Below are 13,861 nucleotides of genomic sequence, written 5' to 3'. Positions count from 1 at the left end.
TACTATAGACAAAAATAACACGACCCACCAAATTTCATAAGGATCGGCCGACTACTTCCGATGTTTGCGATATATATCCCGTTTTATCTGCAAAGGTATATCAACTTTGGCTCCGCTCGAAGATAGCTTTCCTTTCTTGTTTTTAAAAAAATTTTGTTTAAACATTATTTCTATTATTCTGAAATTTTCAATTTAAATTCATTGTATATGTGTAATTCGGTGTTGCTGCTTGTTGTCGGTTCTGGCTCTCTCTCTTGTGCTCTCATCGCTCTCATTGCTTTTTCAGCGAGCTATGAGTGTTGATGTGGATAGCGAGTTGAGAGCGGAGTCAGTCGAACACCAGCAGCGATCTGAATCGGATTTAGTCATAACTAATAAAGGAATTATAAAAAGCAGTGTATTGGTGTTCTACTTCAGGGACATTTGTTATATCTATACAAAATACAATAACAATTACAAGTAAACAATTAAAAAAAATTAAGTAAAACGAAAATGGTCGTTAACAACGCATCAATTGCGCAATTAAAAAGGTGGTTAAGTGTGTTACGGCTACCGACCACGGGAACCAAGCGCGAATTAATATTGCGCTTAAATAAAATTACAACGGAAACGCGAAATTATCTGGAATCGATTAGGAATCAAGACCAAACGGTGATGGAAATAACGGTGAAGACGAATATGAAGAAGATCTGGAATTAGAGAACAACGAAGATGACAACTATAATGGCGACGACGATGGAGGCAAAAACAACGACAAAGCTGGAGGCGAAGGAAATGACAAACACGGAGGTGAAACAAAGGGAAAAGATGGCGATAAAAATGAGAGCAAAGTTGGCGGCGATCGAAGTGGAAAAGACGAAGGCAAAATAAACAGCAAAGATGGAGATGAAAGCAGCAGCGAAGCCGGCAGCGAAAAAAACAACAACGATGGCGGCGAAGGAGAAGACAGGGTGGAAAATTATGCACGGAATAACAGGAATGAAGCTAGCAGCAGCGGCGCAAAAGAAGGCGCCAGTGAAGAGGTGAAAAAGCAATTTCACAACCCAAGCACCGACATTTCGTTGTGTTCAAGCATTGAATCGGACCCATGAAATACGAGAAAAACTGCATGATCTAAAACCGATCCCCTTCAGCCTAACACATATACATACATAAGTGGAGCGCTTATCGCACTTGAGAAAGGGTCGCATAGCAGGTCAGCGTGCAGTGCGTTGATAAGTAGTTTTAAATAGATTTAAGATTTTCATGTAACTTACTTATAAGAGAATTTTACAAAATAAAAACAGTTTCTAAATGGAATTCATTGGAGAAAGACCTTTACTTTGGGCTCCTCTTAACATTTGGTCCTTCGAGACACCCTAAAGTTTCCCCCCTGTGGTAAGAGACTCAGGTTTTAAAGTGGCACCTATAAGTGGCTGCAAAAAAAATAAAAATTCTCAGCCCATGGTAGCTAAAAAATAAGGCTAAAAAATAAGAACTTAGAGAATAAAATTATAAAAATGCCAATGAGTATCACGTAATAAAATAAAAAGATTTCAAATCGAAAAGTGTGTTTTTGTTTCGGAACTACTCCGAAATTAACAAAAATTACACAATGCGACAAAAAAAAAATTGGAGGAACTTGTAAAGAGACCTAGTAGGAATTGTTTATTAGGTCGAATATAAAACAAAACCGTGTTTGTAACACCCTCAAAATCTTGATTTATTTGGAAAAAACCGTTTTTCGTGTTTTTTTTTCACTTAAAAATTCCTAAACGCGTAATATTGAACCGATTTTAAAATTACCGACGTTTTTTATTAGTTAAATGTTGTTGCTTTAAAAAAAAAAAATGTATCTTAAATTTTTTTATACAAACCTTTTTTATACATACTGACCTTTTGGCATTTTTTTTTGTGTTTTTGGGTAACACAAACTTAGAAGAACTTACAAGATATGCTATCATTATACCCTTGCAGAGGGTATTATAATTTTGTCCAAAAGTGTGCAACGCAGTGAAGGAGACATTTCCGACCTTATAAAGTATATATATTCTTGATCAGGATCATCTCCTGAGTTGATATAAGCATGTCCGTCTGTCCGTCTGTCTGTTTCTACGCAAACTAGTCTCTCAGTTTTAAATCTATCGACTTGAAACTTTGCGCACACCATTCTTTCCTTTGCACGCAGTATATAAGTCGGAACGGGATCGGCCGACTATATCCTATAGCTGCCATATAACTGATTGATCGGAAATGGTATAATTTTGGTGTTTTTAGAGTTAGTGAGTTTTCAAATTTTACACGAGAGCTATTTTTGGCAAAATAATACGACAAGCCAAATTTCATAGGGATCGGTCGACTATATCCTATAGCTGCCATATAACTGAACGATCGGAAGTGAACAAACTTTTGTGTCTTTGAAGATAGAAAGGTGGAACTTGGTACACATTCTATTTTTGGTCAGTTAATCCGATCTACCAAATTTCATAACGATCGGTCGACTATATCTAATAGCTGACATACAACTGAATTATTGGAAATGGTTTTCGGTAGAAATACCAACTTTGGTATTTTTGAAGATAGAAGCTTGGGGCTTTTTTATACCCTTGCAGAGGGTATTATAATTTTGGTCAAAAGTGTGCAACGCAGTGAAGGAGACATCTCCGACCCTATAAAGTATATATATTCTTGATCAGGATCACCTCCTGAGTTGATATGAGCATGTCCGTCTGTCCGTCTGTCTGTTTCTACGCGAACTAGTCTCTCAGTTTTAAAGCTATCGTCTTGAAACTTTGCACACACCCTTCTTTCCTTTGCACGCAGTATATAAGTCGGAACGGCCCGGATCGGCCGACTATATCTTATAGCTGCCATATAACTGATTGATCGGAAATGGTATAACTTTTGTGTTTTTAGAGTTAGAGAGTTCGAATTTGACATGAGAGCTATTTTTGGCAAAACATTACGTCATGCCAAATTTCATAAGGATCGGCCGACTATATCCTATAGCTGCCATATAACTGAACGATCGGAAATGACCCAACTTTCGTGTTTTTGAAGATAGAAAGGTGGAATTTAGTACAGATTCTATTTTTGGTCAGTTAATTTCATTAGGATCGGCCGACTATATCTCATAGCTGCCATATAACTGAACGATCGGAAATGGTATTTGGTAGAAATATCAACTTTCGTATTTTCGAAGATAGAAGTTTGGGACTTTTTTTAGATTTTGTATTGTAATAAATTGGATTATATATTCCTATTCAGATAAGGATCGGCCAACTATATCCGATGTTTGCGATATATATCCGGTTTTAACTGCAAGGGTATATAAACTTCGGCTCCGCCCGAAGTTAGTTTTCCTTTCTTGTTTTTAGATATTTTATTGTAATTAATTGGTTTTATTATGATATTCTCATAATGATCGGCCAACTATATCCGACGTTTGCGATATATATCCGGTTTTAACTGCAAGGGTATATCAACTTCGGATCCGCTCGAAGTTAGCTTTTCTTTCTTGTTTTTGACACATATCAATATTTTCGCATTAATCCTGAATAAAACGAGACCAATTTGATTAAGAAATTATGAAAATTGTTGAAGTTATAACGCTTTTCCCAAAACAAGTCAGTGAAATTTTATTAGCGCTACAGAGTAAAGGTGTGTAAAAGAAAGGAATAAGCGAAATGGAAGGGCACCTTATTGCTCCGAAACGCTAGCAGGATTGCACTGAATTGTTTTAGGAAAAGTATTATAACTTCAACAATTCTAATAATTTTGTAATGAAATTTGTCTCGTTTTATTCAGGAATAATGCGACAATATTAATATGTGTCAAAAATAATACCATTTTTGGAAGTTGTACCGAAAAAATGGCGTCAAAGTCCAAAAAACACGACAAAAATTCAAAAATGTCAGATTCTTGTGTAAAAATCGTATTCTATTTGTTTTAATTAATTAATTTTTTGAAAGCTACAACATTTAACGCTCGCACACGCACACGGGTCTGGCCAGGCATATTTCGTTAACGTTAATTTTACTTACTCCCAACTAAGATATCGAAAATTGCTTCCAGGTAATCTCCACAAATTCTATTGGCTTCCGATATGTGCATTTTATAATTGAAAAAAGTCCTTAAAACAGGACAAAAAAAAAGATTTAAAATCCGCACCTTTCTACACGCACTTGGTGCCTGGCCAGACCCCTATATATTTTTTACGGAAAAATACGGATTTTACATAGGATATTTGTTTTCATGCATTTCGTCCTTATTAACGATCTTATTGCTTATTCTTTTATTTCTCGTTCTTGTTTTGTTTTCATGTGTGAGTCATTTTTCGATAAAAAGCTGAACAGAAAATAAATACTGTCAGAGCTGAAAAACTTTTTTCGCTGTAATTTTTCGTTTGCTTGTTTCATTTTTGTCAATCATAAGTGATGAAGTGGAATTCGTTTATAATATGCGATCGCGTTACAAAAATCAAAGTACGGATTTTCACGCACGTTTATCAGCGGCGTCGAAAAACTCGATTTTACTGCTGTAAATGTACGAATCGAAAATCGAATATATATGCTTCGCATGCCTTCCCCAGAAGACATGAAGAAATTTGATGTTATGTTTAACTACAAAACTCATTACTATTCCATTTCTTTTGTATTAAAAACTTTGTTGTGGCTCATAATAAATGATAAAAAAGAACGAAAGAAAAAGTTGTTTTCTCTCACATTCTGGATATTTTTGCAAGTTTATTTTTCCTCACATAGGAACTCTTATCTAAGTCGAAATAAAATAAATTGGTCAGAAATAAAAATATTTACCTATTCAAGATAAAAATTCGACCGCATGCAACTCTAATTCCCATACAAATGCATGTAAACGTATAGGGGTCTGGCCAGGCACCATGTGCGTGGAATAAGTTTTTAAAATATGTGCGTGTACGAAGGTTAACTATTAAAAAACGTCGGCAAAAAAGTCCCGAAAACGCGTTTTTTCTAAATAAATAAAGATTTTTATAGAACGGTTTGTTCTATGGTATATTCGACCTAATAAACAATTCCTACTAGGTCTTTTCGAAAGTTCCAAATTACTGTCGCACTGTGTTATCGCAAAATCACTGTGTTATTTGTGTATTAGCGAGTCCGAGGCTCTACATCGGAAAAATACAAATTATAAAAAAAAAACAAGAAAGGAAAGCTAACTTCGGGCGGAGCCGAAGTTGATATACCCTTGCAGTTAAAACCGGATATATGTCGCAATCATCGGATATAGTTGGCCAATCCTTATGAGAATATGATAATATAACCCAATCTATATATATAAAAATGCTCTGTTCGTATCTACTTCCTTTATAGACTTGAAAAGTTCTGAAGCGTTTAAGGATGTAGTCTCATGTGTGAGGTTGAAAAAATCGATTTTTTTCACATATTTCGAAAGTACTGTTTATTAAGAATGTACTGTTAAAGTTTCAAATAAAAACTTCAAATAATGACAGAGATACAGCCCATAATCGAGAGCGTGCCTAAACCGAATAGTATGAGTTACTCGGTAGCGTCTAAACTTTAAACGCGTTTTTCTCGGAACGACATTTTTGTGTGCGGCGCAGGTGATTCACAAAATTCTATGGTATAGTCCTTTACGTTCTTCTCTCCTTGGGCTGTTGGACTCTTTTTTTTTTTCTTTTTAGAAACGCTCTAACACTTGAATGTCGGACTCACCAAAGGCGGCCCTCTAACTCAACGCTACAAGCTTCCTCAAAAAAAAAACTAGTCACGATTCGCTCCAATGGGCCTCCTTACATATTAATTGGAGCACCCATTAGTCCTCCTAGATACTGCTCCTGCCGTTAATCCTTCTTCCAAAATCATGCTACTTTCTTGTTGGCGGGTCCGTCCGTGACCGCGCGAAGTTGCTATGCGGACTTTGCGGGCCCGCTACACTTTATGTCGCCCCCTCCACTCCTTGCTCCACCGTTGATGCCAACCCCGCCGCACTTTCTAAACAGTCTGCTTTATCCCGGCGCGCTGCCCCCCTCACTGCTCCTTCTGTCTCATCCTTACTTTTCCCCATCTCCCCGCACTGCATGTGTAAAAAAGCCCCAGCGCTTGACCGCTTTCGCACCCCATTAACCTCCCTTCCTTGACTATGCCCCATGCCACCTGTCTTGGCGTGTGGGGAGACGAAGTCTCCTCACAATCTTCTATCATTATTCTACCTATTTTACAAGATACTTAAAGCCTATACATAGATTCCTTAGGAAAGTCATCTACATTATAAAGTGGTTTTATTCTATCTATGCTATGAAAATGTATTGGTTAGTTTGATGCTTTAACATATACTTACTCATATGGACAATACTCATGTGCCATAGACTGTGCCCTAATGAAACAGTATACAAAATATTGGATCCATATGTCCCAATCAGTTTTATCTACTGAAATGTAGGATCGAATGAATTCATTAAAAGTTATGTTGCTTCTTTCGACTGTTCCAACTGTTTGATGTTCAAATTTTTACATAACTCATCTATTATTGGATATTTTTATTCTGTCCCCATGTCTGTAATGAACGTGTTCATTGGACCCTATTTCAGATTAAAATCCTCAAATATAGCTTTAGCTACTGTTTTTGCACGTTTCGGTTATAGTCATTGTTGTCTTTGTGTTCTTTGTCGTTTTCGACTTTTTGGCATTAAGAACATTTGCTTATATAATTTAATACATATCTCGTTATATTTTTTCAAAGAGCTTGTGTTCTAGCTATGCCTGTATGACGTCCTTGTATTGGAGCATGGAATGTAAACAGCATGGCTTTTATTTCTTTATCATTATTTGATAATAGGGTTACCGGCTTGAGTAGCGCTACTCTTAGAGATTTTAATATTTTATTGTCCATTGTTTTAAAAGATTCTATTGAGATAGTATCAAAGATGTTTTCGCTCGGTGCCACTTTGAGTTGGCTGATATGAAGTATACCGGCTTCGTTTTCAAGCCTTTGGAAGAATTGACTTTAGTCGAGAACTCCATTGGAGTACAAATTGCTAGCATCAATTTTTGCTATATCTTTCTTTTCATGTTTTAGTAAACATAGTGAATCTGTTATTCGCAAGGTCACTACTTTTCGTACCTCATCATTAACAATACCTTCGTATACGGCTTACAAGCTTTATTAGGAGTTTGCTTATGCAAATCTATTTTTATACCCTTGCAGAGGGTATTATAATTTTGGTCAAAAGTGTGCAACGCAGTGAAGGAGACATCTCCGACCCTATAAAGTATATATATTCTTGATCAGGATCACCTCCTGAGTTGATATGAGCATGTCCGTCTGTCCGTCTGTCCGTCTGTCCGTCTGTCCGTCTGTCCGTCTGTCTGTCCGTCTGTCTGTCTGTTTCTACGCGAACTAGTCTCTCAGTTTTAAAGCTATCGTCTTGAAACTTTGCACACACCCTTCTTTCCTTTGCACGCAGTATATAAGTCGGAACGGCCGGGATCGGCCGACTATATCCTATAGCTGCCATATAACTGATTGATCGGAAATGGTATAACTTTGGTGTTTTTAGAGTTAGAGAGTTCAAATTGGACATGTGAGCTATTTTTGGCAAAACATTACGTCATGCCAAATTTCATAAGGATCGGCCGACTATATCCTATAGCTGCCATATAACTGAACGATCGGAAATGACCCAACTTTCGTGTTTTTTAAGATAGAAAGCTAAAACTGAATACAGATTATATTTTTGGCCAGTTGATCCAATCTACCAAATTTCATTAGGATCGGCCGACTATATCCCATAGCTGCCATATAACTGAACGATCGGAAATGGTATTTGGTAGAAATATCAACTTTCGTATTTTTGAAGATAGAAGTTTGGGACTTTTTTTAGATTTTGTATTGAAATAAATTGGATTATATATTCCTATTCCCATAAGGATCGGCCAACTATATCCGATGTTTGCGATATATATCCGGTTTTAACTGCAAGGGTATATAAACTTCGGCTCCGCCCGAAGTTAGCTTTCCTTTCTTGTTTCATTTTTATTTCCTGCGCAGGAATTTTTCTGTTTATTTTAATTTCTAGTAGTGACTTTTAATACATTTCTGGTAATTTCCTTTGGTTTTTGAATAAGTGAATCATTTATAGTTTTCATGTTTGCTGAGTGAGTTGCAGAGCTTGGCTTTCTTAGCGGAAGTCTTTCGTTAAAAAAATCAAGCTCTTTGTAAATTTTGTTTACAGTTTTTGTTTACCTTTGCCCATGTGGGTCTCTCTGATCTGATCGTCTCTGATCTATTATATCATTTCTTATCAACTTAGTGTAGTGTTTCCTGCCAGGAGTGTTATTTAAACGATTTAGTCCAGTTGTTTGTTGATTAAGGAGCAGACGTCAGCCTGCCACTGGTTGGTTCACTATGAAGCAGTGAGCAGCGCTTACATACATATTTTTTCGCTTATTATGTACAGAAACGGGAAGGTAACTGGCTAGCTAAGGGAGTCATGCGCGCACATATGTATACACAGCGATGGTCAAGCGTGGGAACGCTGACTTGGCTAACCATATTTCGTCTGCACTTGAGTATGTGCAGAGAGCACTTAGCGCTGCGACGAAGTTGCTGGTAATGTATGATTTCTGTTGGCATAACAACAAGGTGTTCCTGCCTTATTTATATGTTTGTGTCGGAGATAAGTTAGATTTAATTTCAAATACCATATTTACTGATTAATTATAAGTTAAGTGTATACTCTAAGAGGAAATAAATAAGCATTGCAAATGAAGAGAGACAAGCTTTGTGAATGAGAGCGCGGTGTGGAAAGAGAGTAAAGCCCTGCTGAGCGTGGCGCAATGATGGAAAGGAGGAAGAGGAGAGGGAAGGCAATCAAGAATAGCCCTCTGAAGTGAACGGACGTACAAGAAGATCATTGCGACTAGCTGCGCGTTGTGAAATACAAAATGACAGAGGAAAACCTCCCCCATTTCCCGGCATCAGAGTGGGATCACCGCCCGTACAAGATAACTCGGAAAATAGCTGGCGCAGGCTATTAGAATCAAAAAACTGAACTGAACTGAACTGAACTATTAAAAGTAACGCCGCAGCCTGACACGCGCGCCGCATGAGCTGGTCGCAATTCCGAGAATTGTTCATGGAACGCTACGAAGGCAACGAGACGTCGGATCCCTAGTCTTAGCCCATGCATCCCAAATTGACCCTGGACTGCAGCGTGTAGCGTTCACCACAAACATAAAAACGTGTGCTGAACTGCAACAATACCTTAAGGCGCACACGTTCAGCAGAAATGTAGAATTTTCTGGACCAGAGGGACCCGAAAAGAAGAGATTCAAAATGCAGACGCCGATTAGATGCCACAATTGCGGTAAACTTGGACATAAGGCAATGGAATGTCGCAAGAGGAGAACAGAAGAGCGAAACGAGACTAGACCAGGCCATAGCAACAACAGGACAACGATGAGAGAGAAATCAACAGTAACTTGTTTCAAGTGTGGCGGCGTTGGACATATCGTGTCAGTGTGTACGAGGGGAACAGCAACAGCGAGCCGAAGCAGCACCGAAAGAAGGGTAGACATGTGCGCAGTACATCAGCCTAACGGGACTGCAATTCAATTTGGTGAGAAGTTTCCATTTTCCTTTGATTAGGGATCAGAATGCTCTTTGGTAAAAGAGACAGTCGGCGCGAAGCTGGCCGGTAAAAGAATTCATTACATGATTGTTTTGAAAGGCATAGGCGACAACGTTGTAAAGAGCAATATGCAAATTTTGTCCACCATACTAGTCTCTAAATTTAATTTTGAATTGTTATTTCACGTAGTAGATATAAAGTGCCTTAAATATGATGTGATAATTGGACAAGACATTTTTGAACTTGCTTTTGGAGTAACTTTAGAAAGAGACAGATTCGATTTCTACAGAACTCACACCGTATTATCTCTAAACAACGACAAAAATGTAAATGCGATAGATCATAAAAGTAATGTTAATGTGGAATTAAGTAATAGTGATAAACTAAAATTAAACGACATATTGGCAAAATATTCCAAATTTCTTATTGATGGCATTCCAAACTGACGTGTAACTGCAGGTTCCTTAGAAATACGTTTAGTAGACGTAAACAAAACGGTACAGAGACGACCATATCGTCTTAGCGAGGGTGAGAAGGAAATAGTGAGAGAAAAGATTCAGCAAATGCTAGAATCCAAAGAAATTCGACAAAGTAGCTCCCCTTTCTCTAGTCCAATGTTACTAGTAAAAAAGAAGGACGGCAGTGATAGACTATGCATAGATTATCGAGAACTCAACGCAAATACTGTGTCAGATAGATACCCCTTGCCATTGCCCCTTGATAGATATTGCCTGCAGGGCGGTAAATATTTCTCTAGTCTAGACATGGCCAGTGGCTTTTATCAGGTGCCAATTCACCCCGATTCGGTTGAGCGAACTGCATTCGTGACTCCAGAGGGTCAATATGAATTTTTAGCCATGCCCTTCGGCCTCAAAAACGCTTCTTCTGTCTTTCAGCGTGCCATAGTTCGAGCTTTGGGGGACTTGGTTAATAAATACGCAGTAGTTCACATTCATGACGCATTAATTGTTTCTAGTACCACAGAGGAAGCATTTGACAGATTGGAAACAGTTCTAAGCGTATTATCAAAGTCAGGCTTTTCCTTTAACATTAGAAAGTGCAAATTTCTGCAAACCGAGATAAAGTACATAGGTTTTCTTATAAGAGATGGCGAGCTAAAGCTCAATCCTCGAAAAATACAAGCACTAACTCAAATGCCCAAACCAGAATCAGTTACACAAACTAGACAGTTTATAAGTTTAGCATCTTACTTTAGGAAATTTGTCCCACATTTCTCAGAAGTAATAAAGCCGCTTTATTTGCTAACATCAAAGATGAACGAATTTGACTGGAAAGAAAAGCATGAGGAAATTCGTAAAAAGATTATTAAGGTGCTAACTAGTGACCCCGTGTTGACCATATTCGATCCCAACCTACCAATAGAGCTGCATACGGATGCTAGCGCCAATGGGTATGGCGCTATGCTATTACACATGGTAGATGGTCAGTGCCGTGTAATTGAGTACTACAGTAAATGCACCACAATACCTGAATCAAAATATCACTCGTATGAACTCGAGACATTCTCGGTGTACAACGCGATCAGATATTTCCGACATTATTTAAGCTGCAGAAAGTTTACAGTATATACTGATTGTAATTCTGTAAAACCAAGTCAAAAGAAAGCGGCATTGACACTGCGGGTTCATCGTTGGTGGTCATTTCTGCAGGCATACGAATTCCACGTGGAATTAAAAAAAAAGAGTCAAATGGCTCACGTTGACTGTTTGTCTAGGAATCCTGTCCCTAAAGTAGAGCAGAAAAGTTTGAGTAAGGTAGTGGAGGTACGAGTTGACTAGGCAACTATAACCCACAACTTGCTTATATCCGAACAGAAGCGTGATCAAGACATATCGCCAATCATGGCCGATTTAAATAGTGATGAAATGCAGAAAGAATTAGCAAGTTCTTATGAAATCAGAAATAGTTTGCTGCATCGTAAAATTCAAAGAAATGATAAGACACAATGCTTGCCAGTCGTACCCAGGGCATTTAGGTGGTCAGTAGTTAATCAGTAGTTAACCCTAGATAAGATTTACGAGCAATACTGGTTCGATGGAATGTCAAAATACGTGCGAAGATTTGTGAAAAATTGTGTGACATGTAAATTGTCAAAATCAGTGTCAGGTAAAATACAATCGGAGTTACATCCCATTCCCAAGGTAGAGATACCGTGGCATACGGTACACATAGATATTAGTGGGAAATTAAGCGGAAAAAAGGACGAGAAGGAATATGTCATCGTTCAAATTGATGCCTTCACCAAATTTGTTTACCTGTACCACACCTGGAACTTGGACACGGTGAACTGCATACAGTCAGTAAAGTCTGCGATATCAGTATTTGGTGTTCCTAACAGAATCATAGCGGACCAAGGCAAATGCTTTACAAGTAGCGAGTTTCGATAATTCTGTTCCAATAACGAAATTGACCTCCATGTAGTAGCAACGGGTGCCAGTAGAGCAAATGGCCAGGTGGAGCGTGTCATGAGTGTGCATGAGTGTCATGGCTGTAGAGACGAGTAAACGAACATGGCAAGAGGCATTGGGCGAAGTACAATTGGCAATAAACTGTACCATGAACCATGTAAATAACCATAGTCCATTAGAGTTGATGATTGGCAAAGAAGCGAGGCCCCTGGGAATGCTCACTGTAAATGAGGAAGAGCGAGTAGACCTGAATAAGGCTTAGAAAGGAAGCTAAGGAAGGAATAAGTAAGAATGCTCAATATGATAAGGCAAGAGTGGATAAAAAGCTTGCGCAGGTAGTAAGGCATAAAATTAGCGATCATGTATTACTGAAAAACGAAGAGCGGCACCAAACTAAGTTGCATCCAAAATTTAAGGAACCATTCGAAATTGTACAATTGCTAGATGGTGACCGATACCTATTAAAATCATTGACAACTAAACGAGTGTACAAATATCCACACGATAGTGGGCGTAGTGTGCCTAAAGATCGAGAGACATTAGAATTAGCGGGAGAGCTTGATGATGGCAAAAAGTAGTGCGTGTAAACAAGAGATCTGTGACCTAAGGGGGTGCAGAGAGATTTTTATGCAGAAGAGAACGTAGTACTCTGATTTGTGTGTGGGGGTGCAGAGAGATTTTTATGCAGAAGAGAACGTAGTACTCTGATTTGTGTGTGGGAAGCCTGCTAAAATAATTTTTTGATGATAATTGAATTGATAACCAGAGGATTGAGCTTGAGCGGAAGAGAGCGTGTACTCTAAAATATGTAAAAGAGAAGAAAGTTATCCTGCTAAGCTAATCTCTGATGGACATCCAAGTGGTTGGGTTTGAACGGAAGAGAGCTTGTATTCTAGAGAATTTGAGAAGTGTTATCCCGTCAAACTAACGCTTGAAGGCACAAGAGGTGCAGTTAAATTTGTTTTAAAAAATAATTGAATTTTGTAATCGTAGAAATAAGATAGGTAATATAGGATATTGATAATGATGTGTTAGGATAAGTCTTGTACTATGCAGAGCAACACGAGGACGCGTTATAGTCAGGAAGGCCGTGTCGGAGATAAGTTAGATTTAATTTCAAATACCATATTTACTGATTAATTATAAGTTAAGTGTATAGTCTAAGAGGAAATAAATAAGCATTGCAAATGAAAAGAGACAAGCTTTGTGAATGAGAGCGCGGTGTGGAAAGAGAGTAAAGCCCTGCTGAGCGTGGCGCAATGATGGAAAGGAGGAAGAGGAGAGGGAAGGCAATCAAGAATAGCTCTTTGAAGTGAACGGACGTACAAGAAGATCATTGCGACTAGCTGCGCGTTGTGAAATACAAAATGACAGAGTAAAACCTCCCCCATTTCCCGACATATGTATATACATATGTACGCATGCTACATTAGTAAGGTCTAAGTCTCATAGCAGCGGAAGAGACGTTTATATGGAGCGCGAGGAAGTATGAATATGCACCAGAGTTCATTTATTCAAGGTCAGCATGTGACAGTTTATGCTGTAGAAGTAGCCTACAGAAGTAGCTTTATAGCCAATAAAGCAGACCTTAAGCTGTATAACAGAGAACTTTGTAGTCCAAAAAGGAAAGCCTAGACCAGGTTCTGGACAAGCATTCAGGGGACCTCGGAGGCCTCCCGCCTAAGGAAGGTCATCCCTAACCTTCACTGAAGGTCATCACTGCACGCCTAACATGTAGGTACATTAAAACCTTGGATAGTAGCTTGACCACGTCCAATACAGAAACCCGTGAGGCTCTCACAAATGCACATTACCTAGGGTG

The 13,861-nt window shown here is 38.4% G+C and overlaps 1 protein-coding gene across 1 annotated transcript; it reads left to right on the top strand.

The window, feature by feature from the left end:
* The first annotated feature begins 292 nt into the window (after nucleotides 1–292).
* LOC122322076 (high mobility group nucleosome-binding domain-containing protein 5-like) lies at nucleotides 293–1,091 on the top strand. Its single transcript, XM_070282516.1, has 2 exons — nucleotides 293–364; nucleotides 636–1,091. Exons 1-2 carry the CDS (start codon nucleotides 293–295, stop codon nucleotides 1,089–1,091), a joined length of 528 nt encoding a protein of 175 aa, XP_070138617.1.
* Nucleotides 1,092–13,861: the final 12,770 nt, after the last annotated feature.

Source organism: Drosophila bipectinata, chromosome 4 (genome assembly GCF_030179905.1).
Source record: "Drosophila bipectinata strain 14024-0381.07 chromosome 4, DbipHiC1v2, whole genome shotgun sequence".
Lineage (NCBI taxonomy): Eukaryota > Metazoa > Arthropoda > Insecta > Diptera > Drosophilidae > Drosophila > Drosophila bipectinata.
Note: the sequence above shows the minus strand (reverse complement) of the source record. Positions and strands in the feature narration are given on the sequence as shown.